Genomic DNA, 26,202 nt, shown 5'->3' with positions numbered 1-26,202 from the left:
AATGGGCTTTTCAAATTGTCAAGAGCATCATCTTCAAATTGAAATGTAAAAATCATATTTTCAGGAAATGTAGATGTGAATCTACGCCAGTGAGAACGATGTAAATTTACAATCTCATTTATTTTTCTTTTCTTGATTGACAAGATTCATCTCCTAAAGATGTAAATTTGAGGAAAAATTTGTATTTGCATTTTACATTCCCTTAAAACTTGCCTAGTGAAGAACTTTCCGGTCAACAAAAAAAATGTAAAACGGTGATTTCAAAGCATGAAAATGCTACTAAGATATTTTCTAAGAACAACCTAATTGTTGAATCAAACCAAGAACCAACCAAACTAAATTCGAAGAATCACTTTAATCACATACCAATTTGTAAGGAAAAAATAATTTCATGCCAAATGCAGAACTTTCCTAAAAAAGTGGTGCATCCAATACCCACCAAGTCCACTCACTCATCTCCCAAACAAACATTTAAATTTTACCATATCAACAGCTGTAGATTACCTTCCAAATCACCGGGCCACTAGGGAAATATTGTAAAACTGTTTGCTTAAAAGAACCAAAAATAAAAAATCATTCTTCTATTGGCAAAAAATTTAAATAAAAAATATTCAGAGGCTATAAGTATAAGAGGGAGTGTTCATTTCGGTTTCAAACCCTTGCCAGTGTCATTGGCCTCCCCATCATATCTCCTCCTTAATCTCTCCTCCTTTCACTTTCCGCTTCCCAAGCTCAAAGGGTAACCTCTCTCTCTCTCTCTCTCTCTGACCTAATATTTTTTATGTGGTGTTTATGTTATTGACCTCGTACGTTGCTTAACTTTCGGAGTTCAAATATTTTGTTGTATTTTCATTTTTGTTATAAACCATCATCAAAAGGGTTTTTTCAAATCTCTGTTTTTTCTTTTGGGTCGCATAAATCTACCACTCTTCCCCTTTCTCTCTCTGCATCGCATACATCAACTGGTGTAAACGGTATATCTATTTGTTGAATGTACCTTCGGTTCTTGTTTAGGGTTAGGGTAGCCATTTTTGCACTCCATTTTGTCGACTCTTCGTGCTTGTTCGGTGGTCTAATGCATTCTCATTTTGTTAACTCAATTACCAAGCACAAAAATAAGTTGGATCAGGACTCAGAAGTGCCAATCTATCAAAATAGTAGTGTAAATATTTGGCACCCTTTGTGATCCACGTTTGATATATGCTTTGTCGATTGCTTTCATTGGTTTTGAACCTTTTTTTGCTTACTCCTATCATTTTATGTGAAGCGTGGATTTGTTTATTTTTTTCCTTTTTTCTTAACGATATAGTTTTCCCTTCACTCGCTTTCTACTCCTTCCTTTTACCATATAATTAAGCTTTTCATCATGTTTAGAAATCCATATTCAGTCAGTGACTCAGTGTTATTAATTGTTTTTATTTTTATTTTTTGGGAAATTGGCTGAAGTGATCATACAAATCCCAGTTGCTTGGTTATTCCGATTGCTGATATGATCAAAATTAAATACTGATGACATATCGATTGAACAATAGTCATTACAACAATTGAGATTTGTAAAATGATCATTTCAACCAATATCTTTGTTCATTCATTCATTTATTTATTTATTTTGGAGTTTAAATGGTCTATTAGGGAACTGTATTAAAACTTTAAGCAACGAGTTCCCATATGATCTTGCTAACTTCAAGCTGGAAATGTTGAGTTTACGTTGTTTTTATAACTTTTGAATGCAACAGATGGAATACCTTTAGAGTTATCGAGAAGCAATTTGTCAGCGGGTTCCTTTTATTCTTACGTGATTAACATTGTTCAACAGTTGAATACTGTTCCGGTCATATATTTTCAAAAAAAATTAACTTAGGGTTCATTGTTGTTGCTGATCCGTTAATCCGTTGGAGTCTCTGTTATAATTTGTTTGATCTGTCTGGAAACATCGAATTCTATATTTTGCATGATATTGTCAAACTGTTGGAATCGTAGTGGATATTTTCCCTTGGCCTTCTTTCTGATTACAAGATCGGATGAGTTTACAGGTGTTTGATTCTTTTCCAAGTAATGGCTGATAGGCGCCAGCACCCAACTATCACGGAAAAGTTTTCTGGTCATGAGCTACATCTGAGTTCCAGCCACTATGGGGTCATCCAGAGGCCTTCTATCAATCAAAGGCGTTTTTCATATGGAAGTTATTCAAATGCAGCATTGCAATATCCCATGAACCAAGCATGTCGAGCTAATGATCCGTTGGTGGCTTCACGTTCCTTGCCTGTCTGTGTCGAAGCCCCGAAGGAGAAAGGATTTTCAGGCTTTGCAATTGATTTTCTAATGGGTGGAGTTTCTGCTGCTGTATCCAAGACTGCTGCTGCTCCAATTGAGCGCGTAAAGCTCTTAATTCAAAATCAGGATGAGATGATCAAGGCTGGCAGGCTCTCTGAACCCTACAAGGGAATTGGAGATTGTTTTAGCCGAACAATGAAAGATGAGGGAATGGTAGCATTGTGGAGAGGAAACACGGCAAATGTCATCCGTTACTTCCCAACTCAGGTAACTATGTCATCTTTTTCTCGCACTCTATCTCTTGTATCTGTGAGTCTTACTGCAGTGTGCTTACGTTGTTTTCCCTTTGTTCAGGCCTTAAACTTCGCGTTTAAAGATTACTTCAAGAGCCTGTTCAATTTCAGAAAGGACAAGGATGGCTATTGGAAATGGTTTGCCGGTAACTTGGCATCTGGAGGTGCTGCGGGTGCCTCTTCTCTATTCTTTGTCTACTCTTTGGATTATGCTCGTACCCGTCTTGCAAATGATTCCAAGGCTGCAAAGAAGGGAGGAGAGAGGCAATTCAATGGCCTGGTTGATGTCTACAAAAAGACTCTCAAATCAGATGGCATTGCTGGCCTCTACCGCGGCTTCAACATTTCTTGTGTCGGAATCATTGTTTACCGTGGTCTTTACTTTGGAATGTATGATTCTTTGAAGCCTGTGATCCTCACTGGAAAGTTGCAGGTAAGTGGATTGCTTGTGCACTAAGTCATATTTCCACTGTCCATATACACAAACTAATGGGGATTATCTCACATTTTTTTGGAAATTTCAGGATAGTTTCTTTGCTAGCTTTGGCCTTGGTTGGGTTATCACCAACGGCGCTGGACTTGCATCTTACCCAATTGACACTGTCCGTAGAAGGATGATGATGACATCTGGTGAAGCCGTCAAGTACAAGAGCTCGCTCGACGCTTTCTCTCAAATCCTTAAGAATGAGGGTGCGAGGTCTCTCTTCAAGGGTGCTGGTGCTAACATTCTTCGTGCAGTTGCTGGCGCGGGTGTGCTTGCAGGTTACGACAAGCTTCAGGTGCTAGTGTTCGGAAAGAAGTATGGTTCTGGTGGAGCTTAAGTAAAACTGAACGGACAACGGCACCCCCAGATAGCTACAGATATTGATGAAAGAAAACATCATTTCATATCTTGAGTTATATTTCAAAATTTTGGAATTAATTAATGGGATTCTCACTGAATAACCTAGTTTAGAGGATTTCGTCTCCTAAACACCATATTCTGGGAGTTTTGTTCGCATTATCCTGGCTATAGGAGCTGTTGCAAGCTCCTACTGTTAAATATTTAAGCTTAATTATACGTATTAATGTTGGTACCGATCTGAAGCTGTGTTCCATATGCTGTCATAATCTTCTCTCTCGCTCTTTGTTTCTTGCATATTTTGATGGCATCAGTCCACGTTAAACATACACATTAAAAATGCTGAACTCTCTTGACCTCTACAGTGACGGAAAACAATCATGTCTATGTACCTTCGTGCGCGAGTTTGGTCCATATCAATTCCCTCCCCTAACAATTAACTACCTATAACCCACTATCTAAACCCTGTGGTAACTAGTAACGGGGGAGCAATTAGAACTATATATGACAAGGGTGGTCATATATAATCATAGGAAGCGTCTTTGCTTTCTACCATGGTGGTCAAGGCAAAGTACTAAGAAGTGTTATTTATTTATTTATTTTATTTTCAAGGCTTTTAACCAAAATGGTTCATGAATATGAGATTAGCTTAACTCCTCAATTTAGTCCCTAAGGTTTAACATAACCATGTATTTACACTAAGGAAGTGGGGCCGGTCAAAATAAACTGGTTCGAATTTTCCTTCGACGAGAATTGAACCTAAAACCTCTCACTTACAAATGAAGAGGAATATCACTAGACAATAGTATACTAAGTGACACTAAGAAGCGTAGTTAAGTGAAAGTGAAACTATGTATGTACTACCTGTAGAATGAGATTGCATACAGGGGTACCAAAAAATGCAATGTTATAGTGTTTGATACCAAGTAAAATGATCAAAAAGGGCATAATATTGGATGTGATGTTAATTTAAATGTTTGGCAAATAAAGGTCCATTTGTCTTGTTAACTCAATCAAACAATCATATATATGTTTAGACTGAGGGTGTGATTTATCTCTGACTATAAACTCATGAACAATGCCATTCACCTCTATTGAGCTACAACCAGGACTCTTCTCTACTCCTCGCTCCTTCATCAAATTCTGTATCTTCTCTGCTTTTTCCCACATATGTGATTCCCTATATATTTTACCAAGCAAAATATAAATTCCGCCATCACCAGGGTCCAACTCAAGAAGCTTGGTAGCTGCTCTTTCTCCCATCGAAACGTTTTTATGAACATAACAAGCAAAGAACAATGCACCCCAGACCCCAGCATCCGCCTTCATTGGCATGCTATTGATAAGCTGTTCTGCTTCTTGCAAAAGTCCAGCCCTACCTAGAAGGTCCACCATGCAAGAGTAATGCTTAACTTTGGGGCAAAGATTGAATTTCGATTTCATTAACGAAATGTACTTACGACCTTCTTCAACCAAACCTCCATGACAACAAGCTGATAACACCCCAAGAAAGGTGATCTCGTCCGGCTCCAATCCCGTTTTGATCATCTCTGCAAAGTAAGTTATGGCATCATGTGCATGTCCGTTATGGGCAAGACCACAAATAATAGCTGTCCAAGTCAGAGAGTTTCTTCCTGGCATGTCCCGGAAAACCTTGAGAGCCTCTGTGATGTTCCCACATTTAGCATACATGTCAACAAGGGCAGTCCCCAATGCAACATTTAACGAAAGACCCTGTTTCTCAATATAATGGTGAATCCATATTCCGACCTCAAGTGCTCCAATTTGTGAGCATGCGGATAAGCAGCCAACCATGGTTATTTCATTAGGAAGTATATTTCTCGCTTGCATTTCATGAAACAGAGCCAGAGCTTCTTTTCCATGCTTGGCTTGGACATAGCCGCTAATCATTGCATTCCATGGCACGACATTCTTCTCCGGAATCTCATACAAAAGCCTGCAAGCAATTTCCAGAAACCCGTATTTGGCATATCCAAATATCATTGTAGTCCATGAGACAATAGTTTTCTTTTTCATAGTGTCAAATAAAGCTCGAGCAACCTCAAGATTCCCACACTTCACATACATGTCCATAAGCACATTAGTAAGAGGAATAGTCAAACTTAGTCCATTTTCTTCAATCAACCAATGAAGTTGTCTCCCGAGACTCAAATCTTCAAGTTGAGCACAAGAAGAAACCACCCCAATCATTGTAACTTCATCCGGCACCACTCCTTCCACCTCCATTTGCCGATAAATCCTCAACGCCTCGCACGCCAACCCACATCGGACATACCCATTAATCAAAGAATTCCAAGAAACCAAATCTCTCACACAACTTTCATCAAACACCTTATGTGCAGCCTCCAACTCCCTGCACGAAACAAGCATATGAATCACAGCATTGTGAACAAACATATCCAAATACAAACCCAATTGCATCACATGCCCGAGAACCTCACCACCCACAAAACTCAACGATAAATTAGCACAAACTTTCATCAATAACGGGTAAGTATAATTATCCGGTCTCGACCCACCATTCCTCAACATTTTCTTATACAACACAATCGCTTCCCTCGGATTTTCGCTCTCAGAATACCCTCTAATGGCCGCATTCCAAGAGAACGCATTTGGGTTATGCACATTGCATAAAACCCTGATACAATAATCAAGATTTCGAGACTCTGAAAGCGCGCAAAAGGCGATAACGCGGCTCGAAGCGAACCCATCGGAGATTAAGCCGGTAAGGATCATCTGGGATTGGATTTGCTTCAGCTGGGACATGGATTTGCATGTCTCGAACAGGGAGAGTAGTGGGTTTGTTCGAACTGAAGTGTGGGTTGTGTTCCAACTGGTGGGTTTGCCTTTGTGGGGTGAGAGGGAGCGAGTGTGGAAGAGAGAGAAGAGAGGACACTGTAGGGGATTTGGAACTGAAGTTGAAACTTCACACCAAAAATTACCAACAAGCTTAAACATTACAAATTCAGCTCCAACTAAGCATAAATTATTCACAGCTAAAAAAATTAAAGAAAACTGAAATTGAGGGTTGGAAATTGTGGTGGGTGGTGGGTGGTGGGTGGTGGGTGGTGGGTGGTGGGTGTCGTGATAAAATTGGGGGCTCTACTGGTTCGCCTTTCCTGGAGGTTTGGCGGGAGACGCATGCCCATTATGGTAACGACATCGCCAACGACATTTTTGTATGTATTACCTTTTGTGTTTTGATTGTCAATTTCATTACAATAAATAAGGTTTAAATTCTGATCCATAATCTTAATTGATTTCTTTTGTTGTTGTTTTTTTTTTTTTTTGGGTAAGCTTTTATGATGCAGAAGAAGAACGAATATGTCACCAACCTCTCCTAGCATCAACCGAGTGTGCCTATGAACGAGTATCCTAATCCTTGTCAACTTCTGGCATCAGGATTCCCTAGCCCCAGGCCAACCTTCAGGAGCCACTCCCCCAGCCACCCCAGCACCCATAGTTTACGTTTATCTAATTTTTTTTTTCATGTAATCGTACAAACAATTTTAATTCGAATGTAAATATCATTTTTTTAATATTTATTATAATTTAAAAATAGAATGAATAAATTATTTATTATAAATATTTTTTTTTAAATATTTTTTATATTAAAAAATGTTAGCCAAACTGATGATTTCGTCGCTCAAAATTTATATTATTTTTAAATCTTAGAGTTGGCCCGACTACTTTTTCGTCATCAAGTTCACAAAATTATTTAATTCTTTGCTGGTCAACGAGATATCCTTCTCGGGCAAGAAGATTTCATTGGGTCATTCGTCAAGTTAACTTAGTTTTGGGCGACGGAATTGTGTTGTCTTCGTTTAAGGTTTCATGCTACGGATTTTGCTCGACTAATCTTTCCCGAAGAACCTTCGTTGGCTAAAGGCTACGACAACAAAACGAGCTTTGAGCCGACAAAACTTTTTCATTTAGCGAGGTGTTTTTTTTGTAGTGGTACTTGAACGGTTTTTACTATATGGCCTCGTTTGGTAGCTCTGATGTAACATCCCACATCAACCAACAAAGGGGGGCGATGTGCCTTATATGTACATGCCCACCTCTATATAGCACAAGGCCTTTTGGGAACTCACTAGCTTCGGATTCCATCGAAACTCCGAAGTTAAGCGAGTTTGGGCAAGAGCAATCCCAAGATGGGTGACCCACTAGGAAGTTCTCGTGTGAGTTCCCAGAAACAAAACCATAAGGGCGTGGCCAGGGCCCAAAGCGGACAATATCGTGCTACGGTGAAGCCGGTCTAGGATGTGATAGAATGGTATCAAAGCCACTCTGTCGTGTGGTGCGAGTGTGCCGATGAGGACGTCGGGCCCCTAAGGGGGGTGGATTGTAACATCCCACATCGACTAACGGAGAGAGGGTGATGTGCCTTATATGTACATGCCCACCTCAATATAGCACGAGGCCTTTTGGGAACTCACTGGCTTCGAATTCCATCGGAACTCTGAAGTTAAACGAGTTCGGGTAAAAGCAATCCCAGGATGGGTGACCCACTAGGAAGTTCTCGTGTCAGTTCCCAGAAACAAAACCGTGAAGGCGTGGTCGGGGCCCAAAGCAGACAATATCGTGATACGGCGGAGCCGGTCTGGGATGTGACATCGGACTTTACTGACTATTTTAGTCGGATAGAAAAAGTAGTCATAAGATAGTACTGACTAAATTAGTCGGGCGTTTGGTGCAATATCGAACTATACCTAGATTATTTCCTATAATTGAGCCTGTTGATCTAAGGTAGGAATATGTATGAAGAAGAAATTAAAGATGCTCTATTCTCTATTGCCCACTCAGGGCAACAACTGACTAATGGCTATATTATTTGTACTGTGTTTGGTACTGCACCTGGATAAGGAAAAAAAATCTTTTTGACAAGTCCTTATTTGTTTGTTGAATTTTTCTCATATTTATACCAATTGGAAACCACACAAATGTACAATAATAGAAAGAAAAAAATAGTAAATTCCATACATTAAATTCAAAATGTTTATGAAGCCTGACAGCAACCTCACAAGGCAAATTATGAAGTCTGGTTTGCAATCTCACAAGACAATAATAATATTATTAGTTTGATTCAATACATAAATCAAGCAACAACAAAAAAAAAATTTGCAAGAAAATTTGAGAGAGGGAAGAACAAAAGAGGGGAATGGAGGAAGATAGATAGATAAATAGATAGATAGATAGATAGATATATATATATATATAGAGAGAGAGAGAGAGAGAGAGAGAGAGAGAGAGAAACTGTGTGAGAGAAAGACTAAATAGAGAAGAAGAAGAAGACGAAGCAATATTTGGAGTTCAGTCGCCAGTCGCCCAGACGTTGGAACTGAGGAAGCAATTTGCAAACGCCTAGGTGATGGAACGGAGGAAGGAATTCACGAATGCGAGCGTTGTTTCTCCCAACTAGTTATCCATAGGTTTTTAGGGGAAGGATAATTAAGCAGGCGTGAAACGTACTAAAGTAGTGAGACTGGATATTTAGCCTTGGTTTGGTACTGAGGTGATTTTAAAAAAAAATGGGTATAAAAAAAAGTTGGGAGAGTTTTTGGTGTTTGGTAAACACCCCAAACCAACTTTATTTCAAAGTTTAGGATGAAAAAAAAGCCAAAAATCTGAAGTTGCAAAAAGCAGCTTAAAAAAAACCACCTTATTGAAAAACACGGGGTGAACAGTAAATTGGTTTAATGAATTTTTCAATTTGCCAACATTGCCTTCCTCACACTTTCACTCTTGCACGCCATTTTCGAACCCCAACGACCACTTGACCCTAATCTAAAAGAAGCCATTTATCTTTCTCGTTCTCTAGCGATCTCTCTCGTTCTTCGGCTCGGCGTCCTTCCTCTGGTAAGCTCCTTTTGTCTAAAATTTTGTTATTTATTTGTTTGGATTTAGAATTTGGGGATGGGAAAGTGAGTGAAAGAAGGTTGGGAAGAGTGAAGGGATGAGTGTATGGGTGTAGGGAAAAAATTAATTGGGGAAGGTGATTGTTAGAATAAAAGTTTGTATTGTTTTACACTGCCATGTGTCACAATTGTATTGAAGATTCTAGAAGTTAGTGATGTGTGATTGTATTTATAAGGATGAATGATGTAATAGTTGAGATATAATGAAATAACAATTTCTCTCACTACACACACTTCCCCTCTCTTCAAAGGCTCTCTAGTTATTCTCTTCTTTTCACCACAGCTTTCTCTTATTGTTATCATGGTATCTTCGTCGGCCATGGTTAACACCATTACTTAACAATTCATGTGCTTTCGCTCGTTTTCGTCGTTCCAGTGATCGGTATTGGTGGTTCGGTGGAATTTCTTCTTGTTGGTTGTTCAATTATGTCGTCGAAGATTGTTGCTCTGTTCGTCGATCCTTGCAATTGCTGCTACTTTGCAATTTGTTCAGCCGTGGTTCTACAATTGAGGAGTTTTCTTTCCATTCTTGCTTTGATAGTTCCGTGTCTATCAAATTGTTGATTCTTGGCAATTCTTGCTGCGTGATTCGTTGTGCTTCTGTTGATTTCTTGAGTAAAGGAGTTGTGTTAGGCGATTACGTACTATCGACGACAGATTTTGTGGTTCTTGAAAGTTACTTCCATTGTTGAACTGTTGATCTATGTTGTTGCATTATGGTTACCACTACACAATTAGCCCTTACACAATCTTCAATTTCTTCGCTTATACCTAGTGTTGGAAACACGATTACTGTGAAATTGGATGATTTGAATTATGTTACTTGGAATTTTCAGATATCATTGTTACTAGAAGGGAATGGAATTATGGGGTTTATTGATGGATCTGTTCCATGTCCTTAGAAATATACTAAATTGGAATCTGATGATGAGTCGGTTATTAATAATTATCCATTGACTGATGCTTATAAAGTTTGGAAAATCCATGATAAAGCTCTTATGACCTTGATCACTACAACACTCTCTACTGCTACATTATCTTGTGTTATTAGATGTTAAAGCTCCAGTGATATGTGGAATAATTTGAAAGAAATATTTGCCCATATGACTCGCACTAGCATTGTTCAGACGAAGATTGATCTGCAGAACATTAAGAAAGGGCCAGAATCCATTGATGCTTATCTGCAGAGAATTAAAAAGTGTATGGATCAATTAACTATTACTGGTGTTGTGATTTTTGATGAGGATATTATCATTGTGGCTTTACGAGGTTTATCTACATAATACAATACCATTAAGTCTGTGATTCGGGGCAGAGAGAGTTTGGTCTCATTGAAAGAGCTTAGGTGTTAGCTCAAGGCCGAAGAGTCTACTTTGGAAAAAAGTTCTTAAACCACCCCATTTAATGGCAGCTATGTTTGCCAATACTTCTAGTTCAACTTATGAAACTGGTGGCTCTTCCAATTCTAAATCACATATTGGCAACTTTGATCTTGGATCTAATGGTTCCTCCTTTTCACCAATGGCTCAATTTCAACAATTGCCATTTCTTTCTTCCAATGGTTATGTTGCTTTTGTTTCTCAAATTGGTTCTAGAACTTATAACAATTTCAGGGGGAATAACTATAGATCCAAGGGTAAAGGGAAGAGGTTCAATGCTGGTTATCCACAACCTTCTATATATCCGAATTTTGCACAACCTCCCCTCCAGTCTCAGTCATAGTTTCAAAATCCTGGAACTCAAATGGTTTCAGGTCAATCTTTTCAACCACTACTTGTTTGCCAAATATGTGATAAGAAGGGACATGTAGCTTTAAACTGTTTTCAGAAAGGCTACCAAATCTATCACAAAAAGGGACACACAACTGCTATTGTTTTGACAGAAACAATCTTTCATTTATGACTATGCCTATGTCTCAAATTTTCTCTCTATCTCCTATGATGTTTCAGCAGCATTCATATCATTTTACTCATTCACAGTTGTAACCACATCTTCAGTCTCCAAATTCTTTTCCATCTCAAGTGCAGCCTCCCACTATGATGTCTCCATCTCAGTTTCCTAATGCGGTGATGTCTCCTCACCAGAGTTCACCTGTTGCTTTTCCTGCCAGAACCAATTTTTGTCCAACAACCTTACAACAAGAGTATTGGTTGTTGGACTACAGAGAAACTAATCATATGACATCCGATCTTTCTAAGCTGCAAGCTGTTACTCCATATGCTTCCTCAGAGACTATGACTAGTGCTAATGGTGAAGGTTTACAAATTTCACACATTGGTCAAGCTAGTTTATCTACTCCTTCTCATACACTTGAGTTAAAATCTGTGTTACATGTTCCACAACTATCACAACATTTACTGTCTACGTATCAATTATGCAAAGACAAAAATTGTAGGTGTATTGTTGATTAGTTTTCTGTGTGTATACAGGACAAGGTCACCAACAGGGTTCTATATCAAGGATTGAGTAACCAAGCTGTCTACCCACTTCCTATTCTCAAATCACCAAAGACAAATCCTGCAGCATTTCTTAGACATTAAATAAATGCAATCCTTTGGCATTGCAGATTGGGTCATCCCATTAATTCTGTAACTCAAGTAACTCTTAGTAAGTCAGCCATTAATTTCCCTTGTAATTCATCACCTCAAACTTGTACTGCTTGTTTACAAGGCAAGTTCACCAAGTTGTCTTTTCCTATAATGGCTTAAAAGTCTCTTGTTCCTTTTGAAGTCATTCACACAGATGTGTGGGGTTCTTCTCCTACTAAGTCTATAGAAGGGTATAGCTACTATGTGTTGTTTATTGATGAATGTACACGATATACATGGATCTTCTCCATGAATAATAAAGTTGCTGACTTTGAGATATTTGTCCAATTTCATGCTTATATTCACAACTATTTTTCTGCAAATATTAAAGTTTTGCAAAGTGATGGTGGAGGTGAATATGTTAGTACTCTTTTTCAAAACTTTCTCACAACCAAGGGCATTGTTCATCAAAAATCTTGTTCATACACCCCTGAACATAATGGTTTAGCTGAAAGAAAGAATAGGCATCTTGTTGAAATTGTTGTTACATTACTTCAAAAAGTCTTCTTGTCATCTAAGTTCTAGTTTCATGCATGTGCCACAACTACCTATCTTATTAATAGACTGCCTACTTCTGTCTTAAAGATGCAATCTCCATTCGAAGTGTTGTATAAATCTCCACCTACACTTAATCATTTAAAGGTTTTTGGCTGTGCTTGTTATACTTCCTTAAAATGTTATAGACATCATAAACTTGACCCTAAGACTACTTAGTGTATGTTCTTGAGATATGTTGCTCAATATAAGGGGTATATATGCTATGCTATAAGGGATACCAAATTAATTGTTTCTAGGCATGTTTTGTTTGATGAAATTGTTTTTCCTAGTGAACATGAGTTGTCTTCTTCATTTTCCGATCCTGCCATATCTTCTGAGTCACTTCGAGCTATCATAACTCATCATACTACCTTTCATCATCCTTCTATTATTCCCATACCATTTCCACATATATCATCTTCTTCGATACCTGTTACTCAGTCATGTTCCCAATCAAATGGTGATCTTGGTCCTAATAGAGGCATTTCTACTTTAGATTCCTCATCTTCCTTGATGCCATCTAAGATTCATCCTGATGTAACTAGTTTTCAGGCTCCAGATTTGCAACAAGTATCTGTGGTCAGTCTCAATACTCATCCAATGCAAACCAGGTCAGTTGATGTTGTCATTAGCTGCAACAAAGAGCTAGAAACTTAAGCAGTTAGATGTGAAAAACGCTTTTTTAAATGGCTTTCTAAATGAAGAATAATACATGTCTAAACCATAAGGGTTTATGGAAAAGGATCATCCAGATTTTGTATGCAAATTAGAAAGGTCTTTGTATGGCCTCAAACAAGCTCATTAAGCTTGGAATGAAATATTTTCCAGATTTCTTCTCAGTTTGGGGTTCAAAGCTTCATATGCAGATACTTCTTTATATGTCAAGAGTGATGGTCATTCTCTTGTTGTGTTGCTATTATATGTTGATGACATTATACTTAGTGGAGATGATGATTCCCATGTACAGTATGTGATTAATCAATTAACCAGGGAGTTTGATATGAAGGATTTAGAGCTCTTACACTATTTTCTTGGGCTACAGATTGAGTATCAACCTCAGGGATTGCTAGTTCATCAGTCCAAATATATTAAGGACTTGCTGCATAAGGCACATATGTTTGATAGTAAGCCTTGTACCACTCCCTATCATCCTCACCAAAAGCTCTTAAATCATGGTAGTCCTCTATTTCATGATCCAGGTCTTTACAGAAGTATAGTTGGAGCCTTACAGTACTTGACTTTCACTCGGCCTAATTTAGCCTACTCAGTCAATTAGGTATGCCAGTTTATGCATTCTCCTCTTGAAAGTCATTTTGTTGCTGTGAAACGAATCTTGTGGTATCTCAAAGGATCTATGACTCTTAGTTTGTGCTTTAGACCTAGAAATCTGGATATAAGAGTTTACACAGATGCTGATTGGGCTGGGGATCCCAATGACAAAAGGTCAACCACTAGTTTTATTGTATTTTTAGGTGATAATTCGATTTCTTGTAGTTCTAAGAAACAACATACAGTTAGTCGTTCTTCGACTGAGGCAGAATATAAGGCAATGGCAACTACCACTGCTGAGGTTGTATGGATTCATTAGTTACTCAATGACCTATCTCTATTTTCTACAGCAACTTCATTGCTCCACTGTGACAATATATCAGCTATGGCTTTAGCAACTAATCCCATTTTACATTCTAAAGCTAAACACATAGAGATTGACTGTCGTTTTGTGCGGGAAAGAGTGCAGCAAGGCACAATTTTGATGCAGTTTGTTAATTCCTTAGAAAAGTTTGCTAATATTCTTACCAAGGGTCTATGTTTAGTTCTCACTGCACCAATCTTATGCTTGGGAATGCCCAGCATAAGATTGAGGGGGAATGTTAGAATAAAAGTTAGTATTGTTTTACACTGCCATGTGTCACAATTGTAGTGGAGATTCTAGAAGTTAGTGATGTGCGATTGTATTTATAAGGATGAATGATGTAATAGTTGAGATATAATGAAATAACAGATTCTCTCTCTACACACACACGCTCGCTCTCTCTCTCTCTCTCTCTCTCTCTCTCTCTCTCTCTCTCTCTCTTCGAAAGCTCTCTAGTTCTTCTCTGCTTTTCACCATAGCTTTCTCTTAGTGTTATCAGGGATATGGTTTGTGGAAAAATTTAATTGAGAAAAAATTAATTGGGGAAAAAATTAGGGTTTGTGGAGGAACTATGAGGATAATTAAAGTTAAATCTCGAGGGATTTACATATGTTAAACCTCTGTAGTTGTTTATATGTGTAAAGAGCCATGATAATCCTTTAGAGTTAGATAAATATATTACACTGCTCGATTTGGGTAGCACTATAGCAATATTGTCATGCAAATGTTTTATCTCAAGTATCTAAAGATGTTTGCTCTGTTGTCAGTGTATTAAACTGATCCCTGTCCAATGTGTTTAACATATGTATATCCCTCAAATAAGACCATTTGAGGGACGCTTTGTTGTCCCCACTCCTCATTATAGTTTGATAGATACTCTTTTTCAATCTTTTTGGATAGGGATGTAGCTGTTTGATTGTTCTGTGATTGCTGGTACGCAGAAGCCATAAGGTTTAGATTAATGGGATATGTATTGGCTGTTAGATGTTGCAACTTATCTCACTGTGTCGATTAGTCCATGGTGCATGATTGTCGTGGTCATCTTACCTTACCCTATTGGCTCTTGGATTTTCACTGGACGGTATACTTCGTTGTGGGTATTCATCAGTTCTTCCATTCATATCTTGTTCTATGTTTGGGTGATTTAGGAACATGTATCTTCCTTCCCTGAAATATTGGTTTGTTGTGGTAGTATGTTGTTGCTTAGTCTAGTTGAGTTACTCTTAGGTCACACTACTCTCATTATGTTTGATATTCTCGCATGCATAAAATGCCTTTTTATTATCATCTAGTTTTGTATCCTGTATGGAAGAGGAATGCCCTTTACTTATTAGTATTTGGGGTCTTTCTTCGTGTTCCCATGTATAACATAAGTATGATCATATATGCTGCAGAATCCCGAGTCTTATGCTTTTATTCATTTTATTTTAATAAAATGAGAATTAGTTTGCCTACTATACCTGTATCTTTTCATCTGGCTTACCATTTGTTCTGTTTTCAGACAATGCTGAGCTCGGTACAGTATGTGGAAAGTATTTCCGGGGTGTCTTGCCTTAGCATCATTGATGCAGGTACTCTATAGTTTTCGTATCATTCTAAGCAATTTGTTTGCCAACCTGTGAAAAACTGGTTTGGCCAACTTTGTCATTTGGTATTATCTTCAGGTGAATACGATATTATCAAGATGCTGCTTGGTGGTCAGTGAAGGAGAGTAGGATGATACCTCTATGCCACTACTACAATATTAGCTTTAAGTGTCGAATGATGGTGACGGTTTAATAAGACATTATGTCGGATAAAAGATATCCGACACATCATTCAGTTAGTGTCGAATAACAATGAAATCCTATGGGTTATATCCGACATAAATTCCTGGAGGATATTTAGTGATGGATGCAACCACTATAAAATCATTATAACCGCCAGTATTTTTGAATTCTTTTTTTTATAATATTTTTAACATATTCCGGCGGTTTTTAAGTTAATGATGGCGGTTATAACCGACAGAAATTGACTATTTTATTATTTTAAAATGTTATATTGATTATAAATAAATAAATAAACACATGGTTTAAATATTTTTTTTTCACTCATGGCCCTGTCAGATATAACCGACACAAACAAAGCAAAATTTTGGGCGGCCGCTAGAATAATTACTGAATGTTTTTTTTTTCACTTATGGTCCCGTTACCTAATCTCTGGATGTTTTTTTTTTTTTTTGCGATTTTTTACACATGCTGTCTCGAAGTATATACAAATATATTTAATGGTTGGATCGTTAAAATTAGTTTCGTAGAATGCATATCATATCAAATTGATAGATTTAACAAACACTTAAGAGTTAATGTTCTACTTCCATTTAGTATAAAATAAGATTTATCTGCTAGTATAAATATTTTAAATTGAAGATCGAATTCATTCATGGCATTCTTATAGGGTCAAGGAGTGTAGCTGTAAAAAATCATCAAAATCGAAGCTAAAATAACTGTTAAATTGTGATTTTTTGTTTATAACATCGAAAACTTTTGTTCCATTACCTACTCTCTGAATATTTGTTTTTTGCGATTTTTTACGTATGCGATCTTGAAGTGTGTACAAACAAGTTTGATAGTTGGATCGTTGAAAAACGTTTCGTAGAATGCGTATCGCATCAATATAGTAGATTAAACAAACATTTAGAGTTAATGTTATACTTCCCCATCAAGTATAAAATAAGATTTTGTGGTATCCACTAGTGTAAATATTTTAAATTGAAGATCGAATTCATTCAATGCATTCTTATAGGGTCGAGGAGTGTAGCTATAAAAAATCATCAAAATCGGAGCTAAAATAACCGTTAAATTGTGATTTTTTGTTTATAACCGTAGAAAACTTTTGTTCTGTTATTTAATCTCTGAATGTTTGTTTTTTGTGATTTTTTACGTATGCAATCTCGGAGTGTGTACAAATAAGTTTGACGGTTAGATCATTGAAAAAAGTTTCGTAGAATGTGTATCTTGTCAAAACGGTAGATTAAATAAACACTTAAGAGTTAATGTTATACTTCTATTAAGTATATCCACTAGTGTTAATATTTTAAATTGAAGATTGAATTTGTTCAATGCATTCTTATAGGGTCGAGGAGTATAACTGTAACAAAATCATCAAAATCAGAGCTAAAATAACCGTTAAATTGTGATTTTTCGTTTATAACCGTCGAAAACTTTTGTTCTGTTACCTAATCTCTGAATGTTTGTTTTTTGTGATTTTTTTACGTATGCGATCTCGGCTTGTGTACAAACAAGTTTGACGGTTAGATCATTGGAAAAAAATTTGTAGAATGTGTATCGTGCCAAAACGGTAGATTAAATAAACACTTAAGAGTTAATGTTATACTTCTATTAAGTATAAAATAAGATTTTGTGGTATCCACTAGTTTAAATATTTTAAATTGAAGATCAAATTCGTTTATTGCATTCTTATAGGGTCAATGAGTGTAGCTGTAAAAAAATCATCAAAATTGAAGCTAAAATAACTGTTAAATTGTGATTTTTCGTTTATAACCGTCGAAAACTTTTGTTCCGTTACCCAATCTCTAAATGTTTTTCTTTGCAATTTTTACGTATGCGATCTTGTAGTATCTACAAGCAAGTTTGACGGTTAGATCATGGAAACTAGTTTCGTAGAATGCATATCTCCGTTAAATTTGCCTAAATTTTGAAATGGGAAAAGTAATTTGTGCTAAATTTTTATTTATGTTTTTCAAGTATTGATTAGACAATATTTAGTTTGTGTGATGACATTTTCATTGTACAATTATCTTTTTGTTTCTTTATCGCATATTTTACATAGGTAATATCTATTAAACCAAACAATTATTTATTTAATTTTTAAAAATGTATTCTATTTAAATACATATTATTTATTTATTTATTAAATCAAACAATTATTATTTTATTTTTTTAAACCGTAACAAAAATTTTGAGGGGGGGGGGGAAATTTAAAATTTTGGGAGGGAATTTTGGGGTATTTTTGCTGCCATTTTGTTTGTATCGATTATAACTGACAATAATGAAAATTTATCTGTTGGTTTTTATTTTAAAAAATGTTTCTGTCGGTTTTAACCGATAGTAATGAAAATTTTCCAAAATAAAACCCTTCTATCTCTTCCTTGCATCGGTGCCTTCTCCCTTCCCCCTTCCTTCCCCGTTTCTCCTCTCCTCATTTCCTTCTCCTTCTCTTCTCCCCTTCTCTTCTCGCTTCAATCACCATGGATGAACAATTTGAGAAGCAACATTTTGAAACCAATACGTTTTAAATTATTTGTATTACGTTCAGTTTTTGTTTTAAATTCTTGATGAAATTGGCAACTGCTCATCTCTCCAATTGGAAGGAACCGTTTACTAACTATATACAACTCTGTTTTTTTCTTTTTTTTGTCATTCCAGACTATTGCTAAGGTCGTTGGTCCTGATTTCTATCAACAATTATTTATGACAGGTCATAATAATAGAAACATAATCCTCACCGTCGATATTCGTATTAATTAAATCCAATGATGATGGATGCCTCCACTTCTTGAATTTCTGAACAATTGCACATCATCCATTTTGTCATGATTAATTGTAATTTTCTTCTGCACGTTTACATCCACATTAGCATAATAAATTTTTCTCTAATATGTCTTGAATATTATTTATATTGTCGATGACTCAACTTTTCAATTGTATATATAATATATGTTATGAATATATTGTCGATAAACTTGACTTGACTTTTCGAAATAATTGTTGTTAATCTTAATGGAGAATTTGTGTTACTGTGAGAGCAAGTGGAAAAAGGTCAAAGAGAGAGGGAGGTGAAAGAAAAATGGGGCCAACTGATGTTGTTACATGGTTATGGGGGAGAGAGAAAAAAAAACAATAAAATTATTTTGTATGTAATTTACTATGTTGCTTATAACTTTATTTTAATTGTTTATCTTTAGTTTTGTTGATAGGAGAGAATTTCACTAATATTATCTGTACTTTGATTAACTCAAGCATAATTTTACTAAAGTTTTGTGGAGATAATATTAGTGAAATTCTGCTTAAGTTAATCAATATGATTAGGTATATTTAGGTAGGCCTGGCAAACGGGTCGTGTCTGTTGTGTTCGTGTCGTTTTCGTGTAACATCTGTTATCTTAACGGGTCGTGTCGTGTCACACCCGTTATCTTAACGGTTCCTTAACAGGTCATGTCACTTTACCCAACAGGTAAAGTGACCCGACCCGTTATGACCCGTTAAGAAAAATATATATTTTTTTTTAAATTTGCACATACCACATATTGCCACATAAATATTACTTCAAAACATTAAAACATTTGTCATTTAAGTACTATAACTACACTCGAAAATAAGAGCCTAATAAAAAAATAATACATACACTACTAATCTATAACAAATATTAAATGTGCAAGGATATGCAAAATGAAAGAGTTTTTGTTTTCAAGGTTGTAAGTCTTTCTCAAAAGATTAAATCTTAGCCGATCCAAATGGTCATCAATTTTTTAAATTTAATTTAATATATATAATTACTATAGTTTTTAGGGGTATAAAATTGTTAAATTAATATATATAATTATTATAGTTGATTCATACTTTTATTAAGTATATAACATAAGATTTTGTGATATCCACATCCACTAGTGTAAATATTTTAAATTGAAGATCGAATTCATTCTTTGTATTCATATATGGTCAAGGACTGTAGCTGTAAAAAAATCATCAAAATCGGAGTTAAAATAACCGTTAAATCATGATTTTTGCGTTTATAACCATCGAAAAGTTTTGTCCTGTTACTTGATCTCTGAATGTTTGTTTTTTGTGATTTTTTGCTTATGTGATCTCGAAGCATATACAAACAAGTTTAACGGTTGGGATCGTTGAAATTAGTTTCCGAGAATTCGTATCCCATCAAAACAATAGATTGACTAACACTTAGAGTTTATTTATACTTTCATTAAGTATAACATAAGATTTTGTGTTATCCACTTGTGTAAATATTTTAAATTGAAGATCGAATTCATTCTTTGTATTCATATAGGGTCAAGGAGTGTAGCTGTAAAAAATCATCAAAATTGGAGTTAAAATAACCGTTAAATCATGATTTTTCGTTTATAACCGTCGAAAAGTTTTGTCCCGTTACTTGATTTCTGAATGTTTGTTTTTTGTGATTTTTTCTGATGTGATCTCGAAGCATATACAAACAAGTTTGGCGGTTGGGATCGTTGAAATTAGTTTCGGAGAATTCGTATTCCATCAAAACAATAGAATGACTAACACTTAGAGTTTATTTCTACTTTCATTAAGTATAACATAAGATTTTGTGGTATCCACTTGTGTAAATATTTTCAATTGAAGATCGAATTCATTCATTGTATTCATATAGGGTCAAGGACTGTAGCTGTAAAAAATCATCAAAATCAGAGTTAAAATAACCGTTAAATCGTGATTTTCCGTTTATAACCGTCGAAAAGTTTTGTCCCGTTACTTGATCTCTAAATGTTTATTTTTTGTGATTTTTTGCTGATGTGATCTTGAAGCATATACAAACAAGTTTGACGGTTGAGATTGTTGAAATTAGTTTCAGAGAATTTGTATCCCATCAAAACAATAGATTGACTAACACTTAGAGTTTATTTATACTTTCATTAAGTATAACATAAGATTTTGTGGTATCCACTTGTGTAAATATTTTAAATTTAAGATCGAATGTATTCATTGTATTCATATAGGGTCAAGGAGTGTAGCTGTAAAAAATCATCAAAATCGGAGTTAAAATAACCGTTAAATCGTGATTTTTCGTTTATAACCGTTGAAAAGATTTGTCCCGTTACTTGATCTCTGAATGTTTGTTTTTTGTGATTTTTTGCTGATGTGATCTCGAAGCATATACAAACAAGTTTGACGGTTGTGATCGTTGAAATTTGTTTTCATATCCCATCAAGTTCAATGGTGTATGTGTGTATATATATATATATTAAGTAGATTTAAATCTATTTATTTTGTATGTATAATTGACCGGTACACAGAGTAGTACATCACGTGTCATTATAAAAATAGTGGGATATATCATGTGCAATAAAAAGTTAATAACTTAAAAAAAATATTCTCACCACTGCACTTCTATTAATTTTCATTTTTCCCTCTCTTTTTTGTTTCCTTTTCAACTTTTCATATAATTTTCACTTTTCCCTCCACCCTATCCATCCATCTTTCCCTAATTCTCTCTCTTTTTTGTTTCCTTTTCAACTTTTCTTATCATTTTCATTTTCCCTCCCTTTTTCTTCAAAAAGGGCGGCATTGCAGCAGGGAATGGAATTGATCAATTATGGAATCAAAATTCAAATCAATGGACGCATACATATTAATTAATAATTATTATAGTTTTTATAATTCAAAATTTAATATATATATATATATAATTATTATAGAAAATTAATATTTTGGGGTATAATTATTATAATTATTATAGTTAATTTAATATATATATATATATATATATATATATTTATTATAGTTTTTAGGGGTATAAAATTGTTAAATTAATATATATATATAATTATTACAATATTTTTTTAGGGTTATAAAATTATAAAATCAATATTCTGCTTATCGTGTTACCCACGTGTATACCCGAATCAACCCGTTATCTTAACAGGTGCTTATCGGGTTACCCGATAACGACCCGATTCGTTATCGTGTAGACCCGAACACCTGTTAATTTCGTGTCGTGTCGTGTCGGGTTATCAGGTCGTGTCAGGAATTGCCAGGCCTAGTCCTAAGGCTAATAGCCTTGGCGTTAATTTTGGTGGTGAATTTGCATGATCTGGTGGCACATGTTGCCATGTTCGATTACTGGATGCCGTTGATGGAGTTCGACTTGCAGCTCGCCCCCGTCGAGTTTCCTATCCCGGTGGTTCAGGCTTTGGGGATGGTTATTTCATTCTTGGGAATTCTTTCGTTCTTGAGAATTCATTTTGGATTCCTATTTTTGATCCTTTTGGCAAAGGATATTGTGAAGCCAAAAATAATCACAAGGCGACACGTGGATTCTTGGGGTAAAAGAGGATAAAAATACCCTTGAGGCATACTGGGATTCCTACATGCGAGCAGGGCAATCATCCCTAAATCAAGTTAAAAGTGCCCAAAAAAGATAACAAATTCAAAGTTATCTCATCCATCCTCATCTTAGGTAATTACTTCATAACCTATAAATTATTTCATATAAATAGAGATTAATTGGCTAATTAATGGATTAATTCCTAATTAATCAATTAATCACCCATTATATCAAATAAGTCACCCAAATTAATCCCAAAAGCTAGTCAAAACCGGCCACCTCCCCTTGCTCCTTACCTTTCTTATTTTCTCCACTTTATTACCCAAATAAAGTTAGTCATTCAATTTGATAACCCCCCATTTATTTCTTTCATATTTAATTAGCCAATAAATTGGCTAATTAAACCACAAATTCAACAAAAAATCCACAAGTTGGTCGGCCACTTTCTCTCCTAAGTGTACTGGCCTAGCCCTATAAATAGGCTCCCATTTTCACCAAACACTCATTCCAACACTTTGGCAAAAATCCCAAAATTCTCTAAACACTCTTTCTCTCTAAATTCTAACTTTGGCATCGGAGGTTCTTCGGCCAAAGCCCCCCCATTCATCGTGGGTGCATGAGGCTCTTGGCCTTAACCTAAGGTATTAATTGTTTTGTAGGTGCAAAATTGTCCAAGATCAAGGAGGAAGAAATTTGCATCCACAAATTGGTGCTTTCATTAAGAGCTGAGATCCATACTCGTAGAAGACTCTCGCATAAAAAGGTTTTTCTCTATTTTCTAGTCCATTTGAATATTTTTCATACGTTCTTATTATTAGAATTTTTTATTTGCAAAGGTTCTTTGATAAAACGTATAAGAAAAATATAATGGCTAGAAATTTAGAAAATTCCACAAGTGAAAATTCTAATACTCAAGAAATGGGACCGCGGCAATCCACGAGGCTAAATGGTCATAGGTGGAGTGGTACCACCACTACGAGATTCCACCATGGCCCAAGCCGTGCCATCCAAGCTTGCACGAGTCCGAGCCCAAGCCTCGCATTCGCATGCATCACGCGCTAAGCAGCTTGCTCCCGACGAACAGCTCACTCCCGTGGTCCAGCCTGCTCCCGACGAGCAGCTCACTCCCGTGGCCCAGCCTGCTCCCGCCGAGCAGCCTACTCTCGCAGTCCAGCCTACTTTCGTGGCCCAACCTACTCTCACAGCCCAGCCTGCTTCCGCCAAGCAGCCTGCTTTTGTGGCCCAGCCTGCTCCCGACGAGCAGCCCACTCTTGTGGTCCAGCCTATTCCCACCGAGTAGCCTTCTCTCGCGGCCCAGCCTGCTCTCATGGCCCAGTCTGCTCCCGTGGTTTTCCAAGCAGCCTAAGTCAGCCCAAGACTATCTCAACTATCCAGACCTATCATCGAGCCGGGGGCATTCCCATCATATTTTTTCACGGATTTGACATTTTCCAACTCAAATCTCGCGCTTGGAGTCTACCATACTTCCACTACTCAAGGAAAAACATTCCTTTCAAGCTCTTCCAACCCAAATGGAGAACAACACTTGTCTCGACAAGTCATAGAGTTAACGAGTGCCTTCGCACAGCAGACAACCTCGGTTAACTAGCTTTTGCAGCGCATCGAAATGCAATGTGCCCCAGATTAGGTGTCCCGAAGTAGGACAAGGGTAGACAAAGAACCTCTCCAGCAGCATCTCGGTAAGCAGCCACTCGACTAGCCACGAACCGAGCGTTCAGGCAGTGTACACTCCCGATTGGGCCCTAGAGATAGCTTATACTCCTGTCTTAGAGTGCGGAGGAGCGTGCACTCTCAACTAGCCCACAGACGAGCATACATTCACGGTTGGGGTCACACTCCGATAGTCAACATGAGCAGCTTTCCAGGCGAAGTGTTCATTCGCGGCTAAGCCCTCAAGGAGCATCACCACCTCACATCGGAGTAGGCAACACAACAGACGGAGAGAAGCAGTCACTCAATACGGCTCAAGTTCAACTGGCAGCCTGCGAAGAACTTGCTCGCCTGCTAGGAACGCCCTACATGCATATCATCTGCGGCATAGACGAGCCAAACACATGGAAGAACAGCCTAGGCCAGTAAGTCACGATTGGGGGCAGCCGAGAGCTCCGTTATCCCCAACAAAGGCAAATTCAGGCAGAAGTAGAAAGACTTTTGACCAAGCGATTGCGCAATTTCCAATGCAATGAGGTCACCGATGAGGCACTACGACGGAACATGACCAACATAAGTAGGTCATCTTTTACGGACGAGATCGAGCAGGCAGAGCCTCAACGCGAGTTTAGCATGCCACATTTCATATATTTCAAAGGGGATGAAGACTCGGATAGATACTTAAAACACTACCGAAGCGCAATGATCCTCTATCGAAACAACGATGATCTCATGTGCAAGATATTCATCACCACTCTACAAGGCGAGGTGCAAGATTGGTTCTACACCTTGCTGCCACAATCAATCCGAAATTTTGACGAAGTTTCTTTGGTTTTCACCAAAGAATATTCATCCTATCGCTCGATCAAAAAGAAGTCCGAACATTTGTTCGACGTCAAGAAGAACCCAAAGGAGTTGTTTCACGACTATGTGATGAGGTTCAAAGTAGAAAAGGCAAGGATAGTCCGATGCAACGACTCGATAACTAAAGCAGCCTTCCAAAAATGACTTCCAACAGACCACCCGCTATTTGAAAAATTGATCATGGAAGAAGATCTAACTCTGGCAGACTCTTTCGCTCTGGCAGAGAAGCATGCACTTTGGGACGAGGCTCGCCAATGCACATTTAAAGACTTGAAGAAATACCCGACGTCACTTCCCTACTATCCAAACTGGAAGCAGTAGATGACTTATTCACGTGTTTGACGGTATCTAGAGCAGCAATAAGCTCTATCATCATGCTAGAAGAGCTAGGGGCCCAACTACCTGTATTCTACACTGTATTCTACAATTCAAAAGCTCTCCTCGATGCTATTAGAAATTCAAAAGTTAACTTTGGCAATAGTTGCTGTAACTTAAAAGCTCAAGTTTTACCTTCAAATGCACGCAGTCATCATCATGACGTACTATTCTGCCGAATCCAGACGCGTGACAATAAAGGCGTAGACCTTGGCGGATGCAAAGTTTTTTTACGAAGGCAACAACTCAGCCCAAAAGACATGCCAAAGGCAGACGAACACTGGAAGGAACACTTAGAAGCAAGTTTTGTCCTCGTCGCCCCAAAAGATTCTACATAAGAGCAACATGTACCGGCAGTTGAGCACTACCTCCTGCTGTGCGTCACACGGCCCTAGCCAACCCTGCTCCATTATTCAGCTCTAGAGTGGCCCAATACCGGCAATTGATCATCTCTTGCCACATGTAACATGGCCCCAGTTCTACGGCTCCCTACCGTGCCTTCACGCTTAGCCTTGACAACGTAACAGAGCGGCTCAATGATGCCCTGAAGGTAGCTGAGCACACTTCAGCTGTGCCTGCTCCACCCAATGGAAACTTCTGGCATTTGCATGTTGACAGCGCATCCAACTACAAAGGTTCAGGAGCAGACGTGGTCCTTGTCACCCCAGGCGGTTCGATGCCCAAGCAAGTGATCATTCTAGGTTTCAAGGCATCTAACAACGAAGCAGAGTACGAAGCCCCACTAGCAGGCCTTCAAATGACAAAAGACTTGGCGGTGAAAAAGCGTTCAATTCATTCCGATTCCCAGCTAATCACCAGCCAAACTACTAGGGGCAAAGGCATGATGATCGTGGCAACCGACTACTTCACCAAATAGGTAGAAGCAGAGCCCATGACGACCACGATTCAGACGGACATAAAACGCTTCATATGGAGGAACATCATTTACCGATTTGGTATCCCTTAATCCATCGTCACCCACAACGGTCCGTAATTCATGGGCAAAGATTTGGCGAAGTTCTTCCAAAAATATGGCATCAAGCAGCACATGTCTACGCCAAGATATTCTCAAGGCAATAGGCGAGCCAAAGTATCCACCAAG

At 37.4% G+C, this 26,202-nt stretch overlaps 2 protein-coding genes across 2 annotated transcripts; one reads left to right on the top strand and one right to left on the bottom strand.

The window, feature by feature from the left end:
* The first annotated feature begins 855 nt into the window (after positions 1 to 855).
* Positions 856 to 3,647, top strand: LOC126615102 (ADP,ATP carrier protein 1, mitochondrial-like). Its single transcript, XM_050282842.1, has 4 exons — positions 856 to 974; positions 2,034 to 2,541; positions 2,629 to 3,000; positions 3,092 to 3,647. Exons 2-4 carry the CDS (start codon positions 2,056 to 2,058, stop codon positions 3,386 to 3,388), a joined length of 1,155 nt encoding a protein of 384 aa, XP_050138799.1. The 5' UTR covers positions 856 to 974; positions 2,034 to 2,055; the 3' UTR covers positions 3,389 to 3,647.
* Positions 3,648 to 4,340: 693 nt separating this feature from the next.
* LOC126615100 (pentatricopeptide repeat-containing protein At2g22410, mitochondrial) lies at positions 4,341 to 6,695 on the bottom strand. Its single transcript, XM_050282841.1, has one exon. It carries the CDS (start codon positions 6,385 to 6,387, stop codon positions 4,378 to 4,380), a length of 2,010 nt encoding a protein of 669 aa, XP_050138798.1. The 5' UTR covers positions 6,388 to 6,695; the 3' UTR covers positions 4,341 to 4,377.
* Positions 6,696 to 26,202: the final 19,507 nt, after the last annotated feature.

This window comes from Malus sylvestris, chromosome 3, assembly GCF_916048215.2.
Source record: "Malus sylvestris chromosome 3, drMalSylv7.2, whole genome shotgun sequence".
Classification (NCBI taxonomy): Eukaryota; Viridiplantae; Streptophyta; class Magnoliopsida; order Rosales; family Rosaceae; genus Malus; species Malus sylvestris.
The sequence above is the reverse complement of the archived record's forward strand: the minus strand, read 5'-3'. Positions and strand labels throughout refer to the sequence as shown.

Coding starts and splice junctions, on each gene's coding strand:
- LOC126615102 (XM_050282842.1), top strand. CDS start 2,056: ATGGCTGATAGGCGCCAGCACCCAACTATCACGGAAAAGTTTTCTGGT. Junction 2,542..2,628: donor TCCGTTACTTCCCAACTCAG/GTAACTATGTCA, acceptor CCCTTTGTTCAG/GCCTTAAACTTCGCGTTTAA. Junction 3,001..3,091: donor TCCTCACTGGAAAGTTGCAG/GTAAGTGGATTG, acceptor TGGAAATTTCAG/GATAGTTTCTTTGCTAGCTT.
- LOC126615100 (XM_050282841.1), bottom strand. CDS start 6,387: ATGTTTAAGCTTGTTGGTAATTTTTGGTGTGAAGTTTCAACTTCAGTT.